General features: G+C 35.9%; 1 protein-coding gene across 5 annotated transcripts in view; it reads left to right on the forward strand.

Annotated features, from left to right (window-relative positions):
• TAX1BP1 (Tax1 binding protein 1) overlaps positions 1-22,319 on the forward strand; it is a 63,112-nt gene that overhangs the window by 35,278 nt on the left and 5,515 nt on the right. For 3 of the 5 annotated variants that reach the window (XM_065628841.1, XM_065628839.1, XM_065628840.1), the window contains 11 exons: positions 1,003-1,151; positions 1,291-1,381; positions 2,642-2,827; positions 5,079-5,306; positions 6,628-6,774; positions 7,989-8,082; positions 9,374-9,492; positions 10,895-11,020; positions 12,921-12,992; positions 17,356-17,530; positions 17,808-17,956. In XM_065628841.1, the coding sequence (XP_065484913.1) occupies positions 1,003-1,151; positions 1,291-1,381; positions 2,642-2,827; positions 5,079-5,306; positions 6,628-6,774; positions 7,989-8,082; positions 9,374-9,492; positions 10,895-11,020; positions 12,921-12,992; positions 17,356-17,530; positions 17,808-17,956 (1,536 nt within the window). The remainder of the gene's footprint in view (positions 1-1,002; positions 1,152-1,290; positions 1,382-2,641; positions 2,828-5,078; positions 5,307-6,627; positions 6,775-7,988; positions 8,083-9,373; positions 9,493-10,894; positions 11,021-12,920; positions 12,993-17,355; positions 17,531-17,807; positions 17,957-22,319) is intronic. The other 2 variants (XM_065628842.1, XM_065628843.1) reach the window with 2 other exon arrangements.

Consider the following 22,319-nt stretch of genomic DNA (forward strand, 5'->3'; position numbering starts at 1 on the left):
ATGTTGGTCAGTCTGTCTTGACCTTGTTTACACTTTGATTCATACCACCGTCGTGGCTGATACTAAGCTGAGCTTTATTGAATTTTGATATCAGAAATAGCAGCATATTATCACGGTATGTGGGTTTTACTTTAATGTTACTAATTTCTTTTATCAAGAAAATAGTATTATATTGAAGATAATGTTTTTTCTGGGTTATTTGGGATGACCTGACTTTAAATGGCTATTTAGCTGTTGTGGAGGTGATGTTTCACTGTCCATTGCCTTAGAATGGTATGGACATTACTGTAATTAGATACTGAATGGTATCTAGGTACTTGAAAGTGCCTTCCTGTTTTGCATCTGTCAGTTTTCTGACAAAGGAGTCTGTTTTGGATGTTGTCATTATCTTCTCTCTGAGCTTCTAGTATCCAAGACATAAATCTGGCAATTGTTTCATGAGATTCCTTGAGGTTCGTGAGACCTTCCACATGTTCTGTCTAGGACAATGTAGTGTAGTAACTAGCTCTTCATCAGGAGTTCTTCTATTTTTTTCTCCTTTTGCCTGCAATTAACTTGACCGTGGCTTGCTTGAATAGTATAACTGTCTGGTCAAATGCAAGATCTCCTTGTTTTCAAGTAAAAGAAAATACAAAGCAAAACAGAAGTTCTTTATGATTTTCTAAGCTAGGCAGTCAATGGTTAGTTTGTAGAAAGGAGGTGGACAAAAGATATGAAATATAGCTTTGTTTGTCCTGTGCTCTGAAGTCTTTGGTAGTTTCTGTGTAACTGAATGCTAACGCCAAAACAAACTACTTATTGACTCCTTATTAATATGTTAACTGTTCATAGCAATTTCAACATATTTTATATATATAGATATATTTATATATACTTGAAATGGGCTTATCATGGATTTTAAGGAAGAGAAGAAATCTAATGACCGTATTTTAGCATTAATTCAAATAGCATGTTGTAGTTCTGAAGATATGTATTCTTATATCTACTTGCATTTTTTTAAAGAATAATATTCAGGCATCAGAAGCTCTTAAAACTGAAGTTGATGATCTGAAGAAGAGGCATGATGAGGCTGCTTCAAAGGTTCTCCAGCTTGAAGAAGATATCATGACTGTTACTCAAAAAGCCATTGCGAAAGAAACGGAGTTAGACAGGTATTTAGTAATTTTTTTCCTTACCTTCCTTATTTTGCTGTTTCTTTCCATACGTGTTTTTTTTAAACTAACCATTTTTAATGTATGCATTTGTTTTCTGTATTAATGGTTCTGTACTATTAACTTGTCAATGTCTTAGTCTGAAGGACAAACTGAAGAAAGTGATGCTTGAGAAGGAGCAACTTGAATGTGTGTTAAAGACAGAAAAGGATGAAAAAGAACTTTATAAGGTAACTTTGTTCTTTGTGCCTCTGTACACTGAAATGAAGTGGTTTGAAATAAAGGTATTAATGTTTTATGGAGACAAACTGAATTTGTTGAGGAAAAAAAGGAAATGAGTAACATCTGTGAACAGATTTTTTAAGACCGTTATAGACGTTCTCATATACAAATGAATGAGGAAAATAGCATCTGAATTCATCCCATGATAAAAAAGGTCTCTTTGAAGGAGAATGAATCACCAAGTTGTTATAATGCAGGCATAGTAACCAAAAAAAAAAAAAGCTAGTGAGGAAGTTCTTTAGTTATAGAGTGTATCACTCAGTAACTGGTTTTCTTAACACACTTTTTATCCTTATAAGTTCTCCCTCCAGGCTGTGCTTTCTAGATCACTATTCTTGAGTCTTGTACATAACTCTGAGATCTCTATTGCATTGACTTTTACTAGGATAGCTGATTTCTTTTACTGGTATTGGGAGACACCCATATTTAACATAAAATACATTTATTGCTTCCTCCCCCTGCCCCCCCCCCAAAAAAGCAGGCAAAAAAGTCTTATATGCTAAAATAATGAAACCCTTAGATTCTATGAAACAAATCAAGTATATTTACAATATTATTTCTGTTGATAGGAATATGTCTTTATGTGGCAGACAGTATTAGATACGCACCAGAAATCATAAAATCTCAAACCATCTTTCACAAGCATGGAATCTCTTTGTAAATAAGCAACACAAATCTTCTAGTCTTTGAGTGGACACACATGAGGGCAACAGTTATCCTTTATTAGGCATAATAGGATAGACTTGATGACATCTTAAAAACCACTCTGGAGTTGTTGAAGTAGTTTGATGTCTTTGGAAATCAACCTTGCTGATGTAGTCCTGTTCAGTTAGATGACTGCAAGTAGATACTACTAGAAGTTTAATTTATCTAGTCTTCTTTAAGTCTTTTATTTTTTTGCTTGCCCTTAGTTGTCTAGCATTTGTGTAGAGTGGAGTGAATTCTGAATAGCATTTGATGTGGACAGAAGTCAGGGACTTCTAGCTGTAGAGTGAGTGAGGCTGTTGTTAGATGATCAAGATGAAACAATTCTAGTCAGAAAATTTGTGCTGGAGAGCAGTGATATAATAAAATGTTTAATTTTTCCCTTTACCTGTTCTGATTTGTCTCAGAGATGAGTTAGAATGTAGTGAACACTTAAATGAACAGGTGAACAGTAGTTTTCATAACGTGGAAGAAGAGTTTGACATTTTTTAGCATCATTACAGATACACTTGAAGAATACAGAAATAGAAAACACCAAACTAGTAAAAGAAATCCAGACGTTTAAGAATTTGGATGCAAACAAAGAAAACATGATATCCTATTATAAAGAGGAGGTTGGCAGATTACAGCTATTGATAGCTGAAAAAGAAAATATGAAGAAAGCTTTTTTGGTCTCCTCATCAAACAAGGTAAGCATTACTAATATAACCGGCCTGGTTTAAAATAAACATATGTAAGGTTGTATGTGTTTGACAAGAGAAAGGAAGAAGCCGAAGATAGAGGGGTATAGGCTGAGAGGCCAAGAGGATTATGATGTTCTCAGTAGGTGCAGAAAATGAGCAAAAGAGTGAATTCGGTTTTAGTTTTGCACATTCTGAGCTTGTTGAGGTGTCTCACATGATGAACTGCGAGATGAACTATGTGTGGAAAAGTAATTTTTGAGTTCAGTAGAAGTGCACCAGTAGAAGTGGTGCACTGTTCTGAGTTGCTTTTAAGTTCGTGAAAAAGGAAGGAGACTGAGGAAAATAAAAGTTAAGAATGTAGGTATGTTGAGACTGCAGAGAGTGATGGAGGAGAAAAGAGGAGACTTTGAAAGATGTGCTGAAGGACTTCTTAGGTGATTGTACTGTCAAGGTACCATGATGTAAAACCTGAGAAAGGATACGATACCACAGAAATGGACTAAATTGACTGAGAACTCAGCAATAAGAGTACCAGGGGGACTTCAAAGGAAGAGTGGATTTTTGTTACACGGTGTAGTAGCATTGTGTTTAGCAGCATAGTGTGGTATAGTAAGAGACAAAGTCCTGCAGAAGTGGTATCTATGCTGTCCGTGGTCCAGGTGGGGTTACTCCAGACTAGTTTTAGTGTGGTGCAATGAAGAATACCCATTAGGTGTTTGTTCCTGATACACATCTGCCTGTGTTTTTTCATCCAAAAGGAATGTACTTTCTGTGCCCTGAGACTGTTCTGTCCTGTGATCTCCGGTGCGATAGCTAATAGTGGAATTGACTGAGAGTTTTGCTTCACAAATGTGCTCTTGATCCAAACTAAGGAGTTTATTTAGACACAGGCTTTGAGGCCAGCATGGAAAAGTCGGATTATGGAGGTGACTTTATCTTGTGTGTCTTGCCGGTCTTCTCACAGAAAAACCAGTCTAGATATCAGAAGAATATAAATTGTGTTAAAGCAATGTGAATTACGGATGTAAGCAGAAAAGTAGTGCTGTTGAGAATGGAAATAGCAGAGGACAGAAAACATGCTATCTTGCTTTAAGTTACAGCTTATCTTGTTTTAGTCTCTTGACTGCTCTGTAGTTTTGTTTCTGAATGTGTTAAACTACTACTGTATTTTATTTTGAAGTAAAAACGTGTGTGTGGGAGTGTGTGTGCACCAGTACTGAAGCAACCAAACACTTATGTCATTTATTCATCTTGGAAGGGTGTGTGCTGTTTCCGGTGGGATCATCAACATTTTTTGTCTTACATATTTCAGTAAATATCTACAGTGTCACAGTGTAATTTATGCGTCATGCACTGTAAAAATAGCTAAGGGACAGGACTTTAGGGCATTCCCTAGTTCATCTATCTTCATGAATGTTTACAAAAGATATTAGTATTCCTCTGGACTTGCTATGATAAGTGATTATTCAAAAATTAACAAGTAATGGCCTAGAGATGCCTGAAGTTATGTCTAGACTCAAGAATATGAGATGATTATGCCTTCAGGAAGCCTAGAGGCTGTGGGTAGCTTATAGTAGCTTTGCATTCTTTAATTCTGTGCTTCTCTGATGAATGAGAGGCCAGTAGTGCAGCCTGGTCAGTTGGCCCTTGGGCTCCCCTGTGGAACTGCAGCGGTGCTGAGAGTCTTAGTGCTGTGTGCTGCAGCTTGCTCTTCAGTACTTTTTGTTCTCAGTTCCTTCTGAAAAACTTCTTGTGCAAGATGTTGGGAAATGAAGCTGTGAGAAAAACATCCCAAAGCTGCTTTACAGTGTCTTATGTCAACTATTTGTAGTCATTGTAAGACCTCTAATTCTTTTGTTACCTGCAGTGTGTTACTGTGGGCTGAACTTTGGTTTTGAAGCTGGATGGCCATTTGTGCCCATTAAGAGTTCTATGGTGATAAGAACAAAGATGTTCTGGAAAACAGACTGTTTTGAGCATATGCTTAAAACCAAAGCCAGAAATAAAATAAAAATCCAGTATAGATAGAATAATAATATTTAAATTTGATGTTATGTTGTAGTGAAATATGTTTGCACTCCATTGTTAGCAAAGAAGGCAAATGAGGAAAATGGTTCTTGTGTAATAACTTATTGATTTAGTGGTTTTGCTAAAGCCACCATTATTCTTTCAAATGTTTCTAATCCCTATACCAACCTTTATTTAAGCTTTGAATTTTAAAAATGATGGATTTTCTTCCCTCTGTTCTCTTCCCCAGGAGGATGCAAGTATTTTAAAAGAAAGGCTTCGGAAAGCTGAAGATCAGATTCAGGCTAGCAAACAAGAAGCTGTCCTAATGTCAAAAGAGCTGAGTGATGCAGTAAATGTGCGAGATAAGACGATGGCAGATCTTCACAGTGCACGTCTGGAAAATGAAAAATTGAAAAAGCAGCTTGCTGATGCTTTAGCTGAACTTAAAAAAATCACAGCTTTGAAAAATGAACAGGTAAATTGGCAGTATTTAGTAATGAAGTTTATCTGTATTTAAAATCTGTCAGAGCTAGCTTTGATAAAATTGGGTAATAAAATAGGTTTCTAGATGACTAGTACAAATTAATATCAAATCCTCTTTCAACATATGGTACTACCTTAAGTCAAGTGCATGTTAGCTGTTTTGGAAGGCTGGTAAGAAAGAAGTTTTCTGCTACTGATTACAGCAACTCCCTTCCACCCCCAGACAATTTTCACAGAATAGTACAGTATTTATCTATATTTTGAATCCTCTGCCTTTCTGAATTCTTTTATGTGAGACACAGTACCATTAAAAATTCATTCAGATGAGAAAACTGATTGATAGAAATTTTTTTTAGAATGTTTTTTCCTCTTTGATGGATTCTCTTTTGATTCTCATAAGTACTTCCAATACTTGTGGTCAAAGTTAATTTGCTTTAGTAATTATAAAAATATTGATGTAATGGAAACTGTCTTGACTTTCTTCATCTTGGATAAAAATCTATTGAGCTAATGTAAGTTTCATCATTCTGACTTAAGTGAGCTTTGTACCGTATCTTCCATGACTGCAACTATATTGGATTCATTTGCTACTAGGCTTGCTGTAGTGATGTAGCAGTTCGAAAAAAAGTATATTGATCTGAACACTAATGAAAATAGTGCAGTAAATACAAAGTGAATAGTACAACCCTCAAAAGAGCTATCATATTTAAAATATCTAAGAATTACATGTTTTTCTAAGAATTTCAGTTGTATACAATATCTTCGAAATGAATCCTGAAAGAAGTGGCAGATAATCTAAATGACTTAAGTTACCAGAAAGTATGTGAATATGGCATTTATCCAGTTGGTAAATGGAGTTTGCTTTGCTTTCTTATCAATGTTGCAGCTCAACCGAACCACTTCCAACAGAAACACAGTGAGGGTGATAGAACACAGTTGTGGTGTGTCCATTTTTGCCATGTGGGGCTATACTTGTCTATAAGATAGCTAGAACACCTTCTGGAAGGTGTTCAGACTTTAGGTATACATTCAGAATTTTGGTATACATTAATCAGCCCATAGAATAAGAATCCTCTTTACCTGCCTCTGGTATTGTAGCGGTTCCTATTTACTCCCTCAGTGTGTCCTGCTTGGAATGAAGTTCAGCACAGATGCTCTGTGCTCTACTACTCTTATCTTTCTCCTTCCCACAAAAAAACCCAGGAACTTCTGTACTTACTTAGAGCATTATGCTTCTTTAATTGAAAAAAAAGGCTTTTTGGGAAATAGTGGTATTCGAACAAAAGGGAGAACAGTTTCTATTTTTTGTTAAGGAAACTTCAAACACAGTGGAGCAGGAACTGCGCAGAGAAGTTGAAGATCTGAAGCTTCGTCTGCAAATGGCTGCTGACCATTATAAGGAAAAATTCAAAGAATGTCAAAAACTTCAAAAACAAGTAAACAAGTTTACAGAACAGGCAGTAAGTAGAATGGGAGAAACTGCACTTGCTTTTTGTAACTTTTCAGCAACTATTTAATTTCCTTCTGCAAAAACCAGCGCTTTTAAAAAGGATTAAAACATGCAGTAGGCAATGGCTCTTTAATTTACCATTTTCTTCCGTAAAGCCAGATTACTTCTATGATTCTTTTTAGATAGTTGTCAAAACCAAGCGTAGGATTTATAGTCACTGGTGAATATAGAAAGCTGTTGGAGTTTGGGTGAACCTATAAGCATAACGCTGTTCAAGGAGGAATTTTAAAACCGAAGCAGGGAAAAATTGGTAATTACTACCTCTATTCAGTGCTCCCACCACCACAACAAAAAAAGTGGGTGAGATGAACATGGAGGAGGATTTCAAAGTGAAGTGGGGAGAAAGCTTCCACAACACAGTATATAGTTGTATTCTGTACGTATTTTGTATTCTTATCACTATTCAAAGCTTTGTTCCATAAATAAATGAGGCTGTTGCAATGCTGATGTGAGTCTTATGCCACCTGGTAACTTGTTAGTGAATTTCAAACAGGTTCGAGAGCAAAGTTCTTCAGAATTTTGTGAAATTAGTGACTTGAGTCAGAGAGGAGCTCAAACGGGAAAAGGTGTATGAGCAATGGCAAGATGTACAAATGCGTATTCTTAAGCAAAACAGACTTAAGTATTTCTGCTGTCTACATAACAAGTGGAATAGTTACCCGGCTTTGATCCACAGGTTACTTTAAAAAGTCGTCTTCTCATCCAGAAGGTCAATGGTGAATGAGGCGTCATAGCAAAATGCTTGTGGCTTTTCCTTAAAAATCTTCTGCACCTTTGGCTGTGGTGTACATCTCATAACAAACACCAAATTTCACTACTTTGGCATCGGAAGTCCAGCACTTGCTGGTACTACAGACAGCATTTTCTAATGGAATATTAGATTTAAATGTAACTGATTCTCTGGAAAATAAGATTTTTCTAATAATCTGTGTAGAAGTTACTGTATCTAGGGAAAAATAACTTTATAACATAAAGTTATAAAAATAATAGTCTGAGGTAATTTTAGTGTTAGTAGAATTAAATGTGTTTGTGTACTTATTACCTCCTGTTTTAATAAGCAATTCTATCTAGTCCAGTTTTGGAGATGATAGTGCAAGATATATGTTACTTTGTGCTTTGGCTTTCGTGTAATTAAATACCAAACCAAAATTTCTTTTCACAAAGAAAATTGCAGGGCATCAACAGAAACTGACAGATGCATCTAACAGTGAGACAGCTACTGCCGTTGTTACAGACAAAAAGTTGTCTGCATCTCCAGGTATCAACAACTTAAATTTTGTCTATTTGTATCAGCCTGAAAGTGTTGCCTATGTGGAGTACTCTCTAATAGTATTTATAGCATAAAGTAGGTGGACTTGTTCTGTTTTAGTTAAAGCGATGATTAGAAATGTGAAAATTAATCCAAAAATCTTGTTTTTTTTCAAGTTGTAACATTCATAAATAACTTCATGTATCTCTTCAAAACAGTTCAGTTGCTATTTGTTAATGTCAGTATGACTGAACTCCTGAGTTTCTGCTTGATAGTTAACACAGAGATGATTTTGCCAAGCTGATAAACAATGCATTAATAAAATATCCTCCGCAAATTTGCGAATTATATACAATAGCATGGTTAATTTTGCAGTCCTGTTATAATTACTGTCCAATGTAGCATTCTACTGTAAATTCAAATCCACTAAAAAGTTCTGATTATGTGATGGCAAGGTCAAGTCTATAGATTATTCTCATGATTTATAGGCAATAGTGGTGTGTTAGAAAATATTTAACTAGGTTATAATTTTATAAACTATTAAGTTATGAAGTTACAAAACTAATCTTCTAAAACATAAACATGTAATAGCTTAAAACTAAGCCTGGTTTATTATTCAATTTAAATTGATAAAGCCAGTAAACACTAATTTTGTTTGTGTTACTCTATAATTCACACATTCTTTTTGTCTGTAGAGACTATAGGTTGTAATTTCTGTCAGTTTCCTCCTGTCTTAAGTAAATACAAGTGTTTCCTAAAACAAATAAAAGCCCAGCAAGCTCGCTCAGTTCTAGTATGTGATGGGATGAAATAGATTGCTGAGGCACTTCATGTTTTACAGAAGAATAAAATAATAAAATATCTAGTATGATATCATAATGTATGTATTCTGGTGTTCACTTTCTTGGGAGCCAAGGGGAGAGATGTCTGTTGTTTGTAGTCTTTTTTTTTTTTTGTTTGGTTCGGCTTGTTTTTATTGGGTGGGTTGTTTGTTTATTTGTTCCATTGGTTTTTTTGGTCTGTTTGTTTTTTCTACATTGCCTTTTCTAGTACTTATGTGTATATTTATGTTAATCTTCAGTATGTGAGAGAACTGAACACAGACCTGCCAGTATGAGTGCTGATCACTACGTATCACTAGCCATATGATACTAATTGTCTCCGATTTAACTATTTGCTTGGATAACATGGAGCACTCTGGTCTTGATGTACTGTCGAATTTGGTCTGTCATTTGCCTTATACAAACTTTATTTATGGAACAAAAAATCAATATTCTTGTTTTTATTTCAATGTTCACAGTTAGCCCTGTTTCATCTGAGATAGTTTCGGAATTCATGGTAAAGGAGCAAGTACGTGAAATGAATAAAGAAATTGCTGAGAAAACAGAGAAGTATAAGAAATGCAAGCAAATGTTGGCAGTAAGTAAATGGCTGCTTTGGAAAGCTGAACAGAAAGTAGCTATAGGTGCTAAGCCTTAAAATCACAAAGCTTACCCAGCTGAGTTCCCTTGCTTGTTTGTGTGATACACCTCAATTATTGTAGAAATCTTAACATTACAAAACACATTTCTGTTAAGTCAGCTCTTGATTACCTGTGGTGTTAGAGACTCCAGACGAGGACCCCTCAGGGTAACCCATATGCAGTAAAACAAATGAACAAAACTACTACTACTTCTATGCTTAAGGTTTTTAATACTTTTTTTTTCCATTATATTTTCAGTATAATTGCTTTATAAATCAAATACGGCATGTTGCTATAAGCCAGCTGATGTCCAGAACAAATATAGCAATGTTTATCTGATATGCCATTTAAGCGTAATAACTCTTCCAAATCTGGCTGTCCTGGGTTTTTACAGTGTTTTGATGTCAGAGTGGATTCTGCCAACTAGCTTCGTCTCAGTCACACATAAAGGCATTTATATGGTCGTCTGGACCGAAGCTGGCACCCGTAGTGCCACATTAGTCATGCTCTTCAGATATTAATACCTGTCAGTCATAACTTGATTTTCATTTAGCCAGTTTGGATGTACATATGACAATGAACTATTTCATCAGTGGTGATGGTGGACAGTTGACTGTTGTAGACTTGTTAAAGAAATGATTTCTGGGTATCGCCTTGTCTCTGCTCATTTGTTTGCTTGTTGTTTGGTGATTAGAAAAGTAACATTAATCAACATTATGAAGTCAGAACAATTAGAATGAAGATTAGAATATAGACTTGGAATTTTTCTCTACTTCTGTATGTTTTGTTCTCAAATAGTCATAATACACACTGCCATGAACTGAGTTCATAATCTTGTTTCTCTCATTTATCACAAGGACATAATTGTATTTTAATGTCCAGGATGTAACAACTGTCATGTAATTCTGCTTATTACCCAGTCTATGGAGAGCCTGTGTTAGGTTCTGTTGGCTATTTTTTCTATAGTGATGCTTGAGGAAAGGTTTGCCTTTGACCTTCTGGATGAAAGATATTTAGGTCATAAAAGGTGCATGGGGAAAGGTACGGTATTGAAGTGAGAGATTTCAAACGATAATTATGATTACAGTGTAGTATTAGGATACAAAGAAACTTGAAACTGTGAAGCTAAAGAGCTTGTTGAAAACTCAGGCAAGAAAAAAATGTATTGAACATGATTTATGCAGTGTTCAGTGGTCCTGTCCTCTTCAAAGTCTAGAGTCAGGCTTGATTTTTTTGGGGAAGCCATTTTCAAATAGTCTCATTCTAAAAGCATGGAGTTTACACAGAGTCACTGTTGGAGGTGGGAGGGGAAATCTCTTAAAACGGTAAATGTTCATGCTGTGGTATAAACTACTTTAGGAGGAGAAGATGAAATGCAGCGTTTATGCTGATGAACTTGCTAAACTGGAGCTGAAGTGGAAAGAACAAGTGAAAATCAATGAGAGTATAAAATTACAGCTAGCAGCAATGGAGGACCAGTATAAAGTAAGTTACAGATTTTGTTTATGACAATGAATGGTATCCTGTTCTTAACATAGTTGCTCGTTTCTAATAGTTCAAATAATGAAGATTTTAATGGGGAAAAGGCACTAAATGTGTTTTTGCCGTAAACAGAAATTCTATTCTGCACTTGTAGAAACAACAGAGTCTTGTAATGCTTCTTTTAAAGACAGATCTGCTAAGTATATTACCAAATGGCTATCAGTCTTTTAATATTGTGGATTTAGACAAACCTCTAAATGATGTTAATGTTGTATTACAGGAAGAAAAAGGGTTAGAGAGTTGTAATGTCCTGTTGCTTACTGTAATATTAACAGGAGTATTGTTTGGCGTGTTTGTCTAAAATCTTCGTATTGCATGCTGCTTTACCAATGTATTGATGTTTAATGCATTTTATTTGAATTAACTAGAGAGATACAAGATGAGTGACTTACTGTTTTTAAAATCATCAAGAGAGAATTACTTATTTTGGAGTATCGCAACTATAGTCTTGGTGAAGTGATGTAACAGATACACCAAAAAAGTCAAGCATAACGGGCAGCTTTAGCTTACACGGGGCCTTAGTCTTTGAGGTTATGTGATAGTAGTACATATGTTGAAGTGGTGTTTTAGGTCAACAAAGACAAGATAAGAGCAACAGATTTCCATAAGACCAGCTTTTATGCTTGTTTTCAGTCTAATGGTGATAGGGCAGTTGACAGGATAGATTATTCTTTGTTTCCCATTTTTGTCTATTGTGATGAACAGGGATTAAATTTAACTGTGACTATACCAGTTGTAGTAGGACCTGCCCTTCCATGAGAAGTTACAGCCCTTTTTCTTTATAAAATACTGAATTACTGTACAGCTCATTTCAGCAATCTGTAGGCTGCGTTGTCCTTTTTGGATACTTTTTAAAGCTTTAATTTCAATTTATAAAATGCATTACTCTTTCCGATTTATTTAATGTTATTAATTATCGGTGATCAGTTACCATGCATAATTTAATGTAAAATTGGTTTATTTTTAACTTCTCAATGCTAGGAGTAATAAATAATTGGTTCCAAAATGGGAAGCATTTTGACTGCAGTTCTAAACTTGTCATTGTTCAGGAGGGTTTGGGTCGGGAAGAAAAGGTGAACTTTTCTTCCCAGGCAGTAGGTTTCTCTCAGACCTGAATTAGGAGTGGGAATTTAAGAATTGGAGAACATTGATACGTAACTCTGCGGAGAATTGAGTTTATATGCTAGAAAAACAAATGGAGGGGCAGTCTCCAAGGTAACCAGTATCCAAATAAAATAGCCCTTTGTAGAGAAAGATTATTTAAATAATCCTTTTGAAGCAAGAAGGAAGTCTGGAAGAATTGTGAAATGTGTCAGTTGCATCTCCTCCTGGAGAACACAAGGTAGATGTTCATGAAGCAAATTTAGTGTCTTTGAGGTAGGAGGAGATTTTGGTTCTCTTAGTTCTGTTCAGGGATGTGAGAGCTGGAGAGAAGGGAATGAAAGAAATCACCGACCCGCTCACCAGCGGATTCCTTGAGAAATAATGAGATAAGGCTTGCAAACGTGCAGCTGTTTCTGGGCAGCGGTGTCTCCCTTGCTGTTCGTATCACTGATGATACTCCTGGGTTTTAACCCAGGAGTTTATCATTCCACAACTGTTTTCTGAAAAATGGCAAGAAAAGGCTGCTGATATCCTGCTGTTACCCAGTAGATAAACTTAAGGAGAATTGTTGGTATTAATTAATTTGTAATGGTACTAGATGTTGCGTGTAGTTATAGTAGACAGAATAATTTCCATCTGAAAGATGATCTTGATCACCGAACTTTCTTTTCACAATTTAACATCCAGGGAAGTAGTTTCTGTTCACTAATACAGGAACCTTAAACTTCTTTACATACAGGTTCAGCTGGCGGAAAAAGAGAGACGAATAAAGGAACTGGCATCACAGTTGGAACTATTTACTAGTGAGAAGGTATTGACAGGATTCCTGTTAAATTTTGTAAATTAACATTTGTGAGGTTCTTTGGTTGGAGGAATCGCAATTTATTTTTAAGTGAGAATTGGTTTGCTCTTTAAACATAGTTTTCCATATTCGCATGTTTTGCCAAAATGAATTAGCATTTTAAACTACAAGTTGTGTTTATAAATAATAATATATATATTATTATTTAAAAAGTCTACCATAGTATACTAAGTCATCAGAACTGACTCGGCCTTTGAAAATACTGTCATTTATTGTTCTGTAATAGTGTTCTAGAATATTTTCTATATATATTCTAAAAAAGGGTTACAGAGGCAAAAATTATATCTTTGTTCCTGTCTGGTGTGATATTCCATCCAGGATCTAAAATCATTATTTCCGTTTGCACATAGGGATTACTTTGTGTAAATCAATTATCTGAAATTGCAACTAGCTGTACAGTTCACAGAACATAGGAATTCCTACCAGTTTTTATCCCATATTCCTTTCTCATCTCAGCAGCATCACTGTTTTTCTACTAGATTTTCAGTGGACTTCCAGCCTCTTTCCTGCTTTATTGCTGTCTCTTAGTCAAAGAGGTTCAGCCCTGTTGTGTCTGGAGGCTGATACCACCACTTTTAGTGCATGTGCTGCTGTCAAATAGAGATGATTGTTACTGAGTTCATGCTGCAGCCTTTCTGTCCTCTAAGGGAGCATCAGCTAGCAAAACTTGCAGGAACTTCATTTATTTGAGGCAGACTCTCCCTGATACTTTCAGGAGTTACTGACTGACAGGCAGCACAATTAGTAAACCTAATTCCCTTTGGAATCCTGGCATAAGACATGAATGATACACACTGAGCTTGACAGTTTCTTTTTTCCATTGCTGGTTAGGATTATTTTTGCTTTTATCCAGTGTTGTCCTGTAATCAGAGATGTAGACATTTCAACAGTATAATATCCAGGTTTTCATGATGTGTGCGTGCAACCAAATCCTTTTGACATCTGCATTTATCGACTGCTTATAATAGTAAGAGCAGCTTGACATGTGACAAGCAGCAGCTTGACATAGTGACTTTAGTAAACTACAACTGGAAAAATAATCTTTATTGGAAAAGGTACACAAACAGTACTCGGATTTTTAAATATATGATAGAAAATGGGCTGCTGCTTTCAAGAGTTCACTGTCAAATCAAGTTCATTACCATTACTGTTAAACCAGACATTCTGAAATACTAGGTAATGTTGTAATGTTGGAAATACCTTTGAGGTGTTATATGGCAATTAATCAAGGCTAGATTTTACTGAAAAGTGAAATAATAAAATGTCTTTGTTACATTCAGACAGTATTGCATGATACTGCAGAAAAGTTAGGATTGTTCAGATTACTTTAAAAATCCAGTGTGAAGAGATACTTAGTAAGAATAGGAATTTGCATTACTGATAAATTGAAATTAAACTAATTTCAGGTTAAGCTAGTGAAGCGTTTTGTAAAATTCTAGATTCTCAAGTAGTTGGTATTTAAATTATCTTTTTTTACCAAAGATGTAGTTTTAATAGATTTCTCTAATATTTTTCTAATTCGAAAGACAGCAAAATAAAAGTTGAGTTTTTATGAATCTAGTTTAGCTGGAGGGAGTAATTTTAAACAACGCACATAAGAAAGAGAACAACTGTAATAATAATGTATGGAGCTTATAAAAGCTTAGAACTTTGTCTACCCAATTTATGGATATTTACATTCAAAGAAGAATCAAAGTGCCTTGCTAGACTGGAACCATGATTTAAAAGGTTAAGCACAGTATAGTAAACAGCTTTTCAATTTATATTCCATTACCAGTGTTTGTTTATAAATGTCACCAAACATAGCATGCTGAAAATGTTCATTTGCTGTCTCTTCAAACCTATAAAATTACTTGGTTTCTATTTTATTTACATACTTATATAGCCTTTTTTTTTTTTTTCCCCCATCAGTCTATACCCTAGCTGTCCAACTTCTGGCCAAGGCTATTTTATAGCACCTTTTTACAGTCACTTTGATCTACATTCTGTTTTAACCTTTTATGATGCTAAAATTAAAGTATTAATGCCACTGGCTCTCATTCTAAACTGCTTCCATATTGGAGAAGAAATTGATTATAAAAAGGAAAATCTTAATTTCGCTGATAATTAATTGTTCCTGCTTTGTAGTGACTAAACATTATTTAGATTTTACACGCTCACTAAAACTTTAAGACGTAATCCAGGCTATTTAACCTTAACCATTTCAATCATATATGCAATTTAGTCTATAACTCTAAAGTAATGCTAGCATAGTTTTATATCATATCTACGTGAGGACAATTTACTTGGAGAGTGCTAGGCAGAAATTGTCTTATGCTGTATTAGAAGATGTTTCGAAAAGAAAAAAAAAATTACTGTTTCTATGGCCAGTGCTCCCAAAAAGTAACTTTCTGCAAGCTGCCTTACAGTTGTGGACACTACTTTTTTCCTATTTGAAAATGACTTTAAGAGGTTCTTAGGGACACGGTTTAGTGCAAGAGTCAGGTTATGGCTGGACTTGGTGGTCTCTTCCAACCAAAACGATCCTATGATGTTGCTGTTGGGGTCTAAGTCCTTCATGTCTGAAACCTCATTGTATGTATATAACAATAAATGTATACTCTGTCTTTTTTCATTTGAGTGGTGTTTTGTTTTCAGAGTGGTTATTGCTACTCGATTTTGCATTTTTGAATTCTAGTGTTTCAGCTGAAGTTTACCTGTTTTTAAAAGGAACAACTCAATTTTTTTTTTTTTTTTTGATGGCTGAGACATTTTACTTCTCATGTAGGTAAATCACTAATTGAAATCTTGTTTGAAGTCTTTTGGGGAAAACGTACACTTCCATATTTGAAGTTTTTATTAACATTACATTAGCAAATATTAAATATGCACCTAGAGAATCCATAAGAAAATACTAACCATAAAGCACAAAAGGATTGGAAAGCATATCTGTCTTAACAGTCTCTGTTTTTTAATTATTATTTTCATTTTTACATGTCTGGGTTCTAAACTGTAAATGTCACATTCCTTTGGATATTCTTGGCATACATGCTCTCTTTCCCTTAACTCATTTTATTACAAGGAAGGGTGAGAAAGACTTTTCTCTGGATGAATTACAGCTAATGCACTAACTACACTTAAGTCACTTTAATTACTGTCTTACATATATTTGCTTACAGTTTTAATGGTTTATAAGTGATAAAACCCCTTTAGTATTCATAAGAATTGTTACCTCTACGGATTATATGCAAGATTCTAGGATTTAAAGTATATTATTTTTTTGAAAAATTCTGTTTGAGCTTTTCAGGAAGATTTAATTGTGTTTCTCATAGAAATATTGAAATAACAGAATTAAATAAAGCAGGCCACTTAAGCACCTCAATAAATTCAACAATTTTATATTTTGGATGAAAGCGCTGAATTTTAGAAGTAAGATACATACATATGCTTGCTAAACTGTGAGTATATGTGTATACAAAGTAGGTGAGGATATAAAGAAGGATGAATTAGAACTTTGCTCATTAGGTTCATAGAGAGCAAACTATTTTCGACAGGCAATGTAATAACTTTGGAATCTGTATATGAAAACACAATTTCTCGTGGATTTGGAATCCACTTGTTTGTAATTGGACAGTGGTACAGATGCAGTATTGTTCCATGTGATGCTTGTAGTATAAATATTATTTGAAATAACCTAGTGAACAATAGCACTGATTTATGTTTGTTAGCATAAATAGAAAATATCAACCTTGAGTAATAATTTTCCTTCCTAGAATCAATTGTCTTCAATCTGACCCATTTTTAAATTTTGGTTATCCCAGTGTTTATTTAAATCCTGTCCATGTAAAGTATCTGTAACATGGTCTCCTCCAGCCATCCATCAAGTTAAAAACCTTACCCAGAATTTCAATAGAATTGTGACACTTGCTGTAGCCCATTATGGCCTTGACAGGAGAAACCTTTTCTCCCTTGTTTTCATTCAGAAAGCGGTGCAGGGTGCACGGCACTTTCCTGGCCCTTTGCTTTGCCTGTTGGCCTCCACCGCATGGAGTTACTTGTTACGCTTTCAAGACCCTTTCCAGGTCTTTCCTGACCTCCCATTCTCTGTCTTCTTTCCTTCCCTATTCAAATATCATGAATATCTTATTTGTATTTTGTTGTCTTCATGGGTTATTTTTGTTACGTATGGTATATTTGGCACTAGAACAAGATGAAAAGATAGTGGGAAGGCTCGCAGATGTATTTTTAAAAATGAATATAAATTTTTCATTAAAATCTTGAACTTTGGATGGACTCCATAGGTTAATTACATTTTGAACTTTGCATTATTTAGGAACTTGGCAGGACACCAGGAAGTCAAGCTGGAAGGATAATGGAAGGACAGATTTCACAACAGACATTACATTTTCGCAACCCGTATTCGGAGGAAAACGGACCAGTTCCTGCAGTGCCAGGCAGACTACCAGTATTACAATATGGAAACCCTTATGCAGTTCAGGAAAGAAGAGGTAAGGAAATTCCATCCCCTCACCCCCCCAATATAATTTCTCTCTCGCTGTTTCAAAAGCAAAGACTCATTTAATGCAGGTTAAGTACCAACAATCTTTATACTGGTGCACAGAGCCTTTATTGATTGCGAAGTTATTAAATAAAGTGCCTTTACTAATGAGAATCAATAAGGTAAACAAAAATGTGCGTAAGTCTTGATTTTTAAATGTAAGTTAGCACATCTGTAATCTCAAAATGCAAACTCTACTGAACAAAGATGCTCTAATTTTCCTTCAGATGGAGCAGATGGTGCTTTTAATCCTGATGAGATCCAAAGGCCACCTGTTAGAACGTCCTTTTGGGAGCTGGAAGATGACGTGGTGTGTAGTCAGCCTTCACGCAACCTTAGTCGGCCTGATGGTTTGGAAGATCCCGAGGACAGCAATGCAAGTTACCTTTTTAATTATTTTTTTCCCTTGATATATTGACTAATGAGTAATCAAGAGGTGTTCGGTATCTGATAAGCCTGATTTATTGTAATGTAAATCCAGAATTGCTTTTTCTTTCCCCTGAGCAATGTGTTGGGTGAATTTTGCTTGCTTTGAAGGAGGAAACTCTGCACATCAGTTGATGATAATGCTTGTTTCCCCAGTCTCTTGAGTTACTGACAGATTATTTTGGTGTTAGGACAGTAGCTTCTTAATATTTTTAAATACTAAAGTAGAAAAATCCAAGGAGTCTCAACTCATTCTGATTTCTCTCTGCTCTGTGGTAGAATGAAGGCTCAAAATATTAGCTATGTCTTACTCATTTTATAATTTGTATGTAGGAACTAAATTATAGCAGAACAAACAAAAATTTGAAGTATTTTGATACCAGTACTTTCAGTTAAATACTGAAGGAAAATGGGTATCTTTATTAGATACTTCATTCTAATGTATTAATCTTTTATTGTCTTTTGCAAATCTGCATTTATTAATTTCCATTTTGGATGTTTTTTGCTGTTAGACATGTATTTGGAAGAGCTAGTTGATGTATCTAAAGCTGATTAAGCTGGAACTGACAGATTCTCACTGATAGTCTTTTTTAGGGCTTTGTATGTTTTAAGTGGAAACTGGTTAACGTTTTAATACAGTGAACTTGCATGTTCTGTTATTAAAAAATGGTTTTAGTAAATTGGCTTCCGTAATATACCAGACTCTGTCTTCATTTGAACAGGAGCAGGCTTTTTATTCTTTCTTATTCTGAGTACTCTTGCACCTTCAAAAATATTAAACAAGAAATACCTTTCTGCAAAGTATTGTGCTCTTTGCAAGTACAGTGGTATCATGACCCGTTTCTCATTTAGTCTAGTTTGCCACATTTAATTGCTATTAACCTTTGCAGAAACTGATCAGTGTTCAGGCAGGCATGATTTTAGCCCTGGTGCTCAGCACCTATAATGGAGAAAAATGTATTTCTCCCTCCTACCTTTTGCCCCCAGTGTCCATTACTGTGAATAATTAGAGGAACTGTCAGAACTTCTGCAGCCTGTTCGAGATCTAGAATGTGAGCTTAATGCTGTTGCCCACCTTTACTTCACATTTTGCATATTTAATCTGATCAGTTTTGACGTAGATATTACATATGACAAGCTCTTCTGTAGTCATCTGCTTCAGTTTAATTAGCAGGGTGTTCTTTTTGATCTATATGCTTTGCCCTCTTGCAAACCCAAGAGAAACAGTGCTGGAGTCTTGTGCTCATTTGCTGACACAGCTTGGATTTTTGTAACGAGGTAAAATATAGCAGGCTTAAATAAAGTTCAACTTGAGAAAAGATGCCTTTAAATCAAATAATTTATATATTTTTTTTTTTACTTTCAAATGAGAATCAGTTGCTTGCTCCTCCAAAAATAGATTCTATGTGTAGCATACAAATTTACATGGAAATGGGTAGTTGCAAGAATCCTTCTAGAGAGACTTAGTAATATGCGAAAGATAAAACAGTTCTAATGCAGTATTTAAAAAAAAATATCCAGGAAAAACTTCCATATATGTAGGTAATTCATGTTAAAGGAGAACCTGTCATTTGTGCAGAAGAAACGGCAAATGTAAAATGATAAATATCTTCATTGGGAAGGGAAATGGAGAAGAACCTTCCTGTTGATGTAGAAAACTATAGTTGATCCATAATAGTAATGAATTTACAGTTCTAGTGACACAAAATAGACACATGATCTTTTTCATATATTGCAGACAAGGTACTATGAGTTAGATCTTTTTTAGTATAATATAAAAAGCATGTAAATTGATCATTATCCAGGGACACAGGATTCCTTTAGACAAAAGTAAGCTCAGCCCCTCAAACAAATCTGTTACAAGACCGACGGAGGCCGTCAGCCTCTTGAGCTGATGTGGCTGCTGTCATGCGTACTCCTTAGCAATACACCTCTTAAATCTCAGTGAGACAGCCTTGGTTGATCTTTCTGCCCATCCTAAGGAGGAAACCTGAGTCTTTCAGTTAATTATTTTAATAGATTAGAGGTGTGGCACGAGATAGTAACTATCACTTTGGTTGGCGATGTGGGAGAGGGATGCCAGCTCGGTCTCTGTTTACTCGCTGCTGCTTTTGCATTCTGCTGTCGGAAGTTCTGTGCACTCCTTAAGAGCACACTTGGCCTAGGGAGCCAGGATTTGTGCACAGCCTTGCAGTACTGGATGGGTGCCGGGGGTGAACTGTCCCCATTCAGAGAAGGAAAGACTTCACAGGCACCCTAAGCTCGCTTTAAGAGGATTGTTTTCATGCTAAAGTTGCACGTGAATTATTTTCCTGGGGACGCTTCTGTACCTGCAACTAATGATTTGATCTTCTGTGGAGTGCAGCTGCTGTCTTTCCATCTCTCTGCAAAGTCGTTTTGTCTTTCCTTCTCGTAAGTTAAAAAATTCTCAAGCTCATGGTCGAGATGATCCTTTTGCTGAGGCATTTGCTCCTAATGTGACCTGAACTCAGTTTCCACATTCCAAAGGAGAATGCTATTTGCTTTTACCCCAAGTGTAGTAGGCTTCCTTTTCTGCTTCTCAGTGAAAACTTCTTTGTTCCCAGACATGATCTTAATTATAAGATCAGGTATTGGTGACAGTCCTGCTATGCTGAATTTTAGGCTGCCTTTACCGTCTTCAATTACATGGAGTTGTTGACCAAGTAAGGATACATCTGTAAGTGCATCAGAATTTTTGTTTAACGTTGCTATTGTGTTCTGATTTTTTTTTTTTTTCCTCCCAAACTTTGTTCCTTGGGAATGGGCACTTCCATGCATTTGGTCGACATGAAAAAACACTAGTGACTCAAAGACATTCTGGAATTCTTCCTAGTTCTGGCTTTTGGAACTCTTAGGCCAACTGAACCGTGATTTCTGAGAGGGATAAGCTGGTCTGTGTTAATTGTGCCAGATGAGCACGCACACTGTGGTGATTTTGTGTAGAGTAGTTGACTTGCCAGAAGTTACTGGCATCGTCTACCCAGGACTAACTTTCTATTTGCTCATGTGCCCATAATTGACCAAAATGTGATCATTTGGAGCAAATGATTTCTAGAAGCAAGTATGTAAGGGAGAGATCCATAAACAAAACATATATATGTTTTTAATACTAAAGTGTGAGGTTTAGAAATGTAGTGCTGATTACAGTTGGCAGTGAGCCCAGAATAACTATCCCGAGACTCTTAAACAATGTTATTAGTCACAGTAAATTTGGGGGGGAGTTGGGGCTGTAACTTTTGGCAACTGGCAACTACGTCAGGATATTTTTTGAGACCAATCCAAAATGGCCTTTCTTCTGGCAAAAATACCCCACTACACTTGATTAGCGTGATCTTACCCTGGCAGCCAGTTACTGTCTTTTGTTTAAAATCAACGTAACAGGAGAAGTTGGTGTCCAGGTTCCTCTTGTGAGACCAGACTGCTCGTAGAGAGGTAGAGAGTCCTAAAGAGTTTGATTTTGTTCACACCGCAGAGCTGAGTCACAGAAAGAAAATCTGTGTATGCTGCTTTCTAGTTTACCTGCACTATACGTTGGTGGTGTGGCTGGTCATTTATTTTTTAAAGCTTAAGATGCATATTGCCTGGCTTACTGTTGCATGTTAAAATTATCTGTAGAAATCAGAGACAGAGATTGTTCAATTCTTTTGTACAGTGTCACACAGCTTTGTTTCTGATTTCTGTTTGGCAGTCTTCAAACTCATTACATGAACTTTTAATTGCAATTGTGAAAGTAGTAGTTTTTACTTGAGACAAAATTGGTTACTTTTGGTAAAACTAGGTGAATTGTACTTGTTTCTGGCTTTCCCTTCTTCTTTCTCTTTTAGTGGCAAACTCCTTTTTACCATGCTTTATTGTAATACTATATTTATCTTCATGATTCACATCATCTGCGGAACTCAATGTGGCAATTTTAAAGAGTCAGGGTTACAGTCCAGTGCTAATAGCTAAGTCATGTTGTTAAAGGCATCCTTCATAATTTGTTCATCTAGACACCCACATTTCAGCATTCAGAAGGCCTGGCGTTTGTTATGCTGCATAACCACGGTGCCAGCCTGTGGGTACGTGATGTCAGACTTTTTGTAAGGACCTGCGCTACCTCACTGCAGGGCACTGTCGAGATCTCGGAACCAAGTATGTGGAGCCACGTCCCTGGTGATCGGTCTGGAGCGCAGGAAAGCTGGCTCTGGGTCTGCGTGAAGGGCAGATTAAACTGTCCCTTTAGCAAAACATGGACTATGGGCTTCTATCCAAATAACTGGGATGACTTGACCACGGGGTCTTGAGATTAAGCT

The sequence above is a fragment of the Caloenas nicobarica genome, chromosome 2 (assembly GCF_036013445.1).
Source record: "Caloenas nicobarica isolate bCalNic1 chromosome 2, bCalNic1.hap1, whole genome shotgun sequence".
NCBI classification, from domain to species: domain Eukaryota; kingdom Metazoa; phylum Chordata; class Aves; order Columbiformes; family Columbidae; genus Caloenas; species Caloenas nicobarica.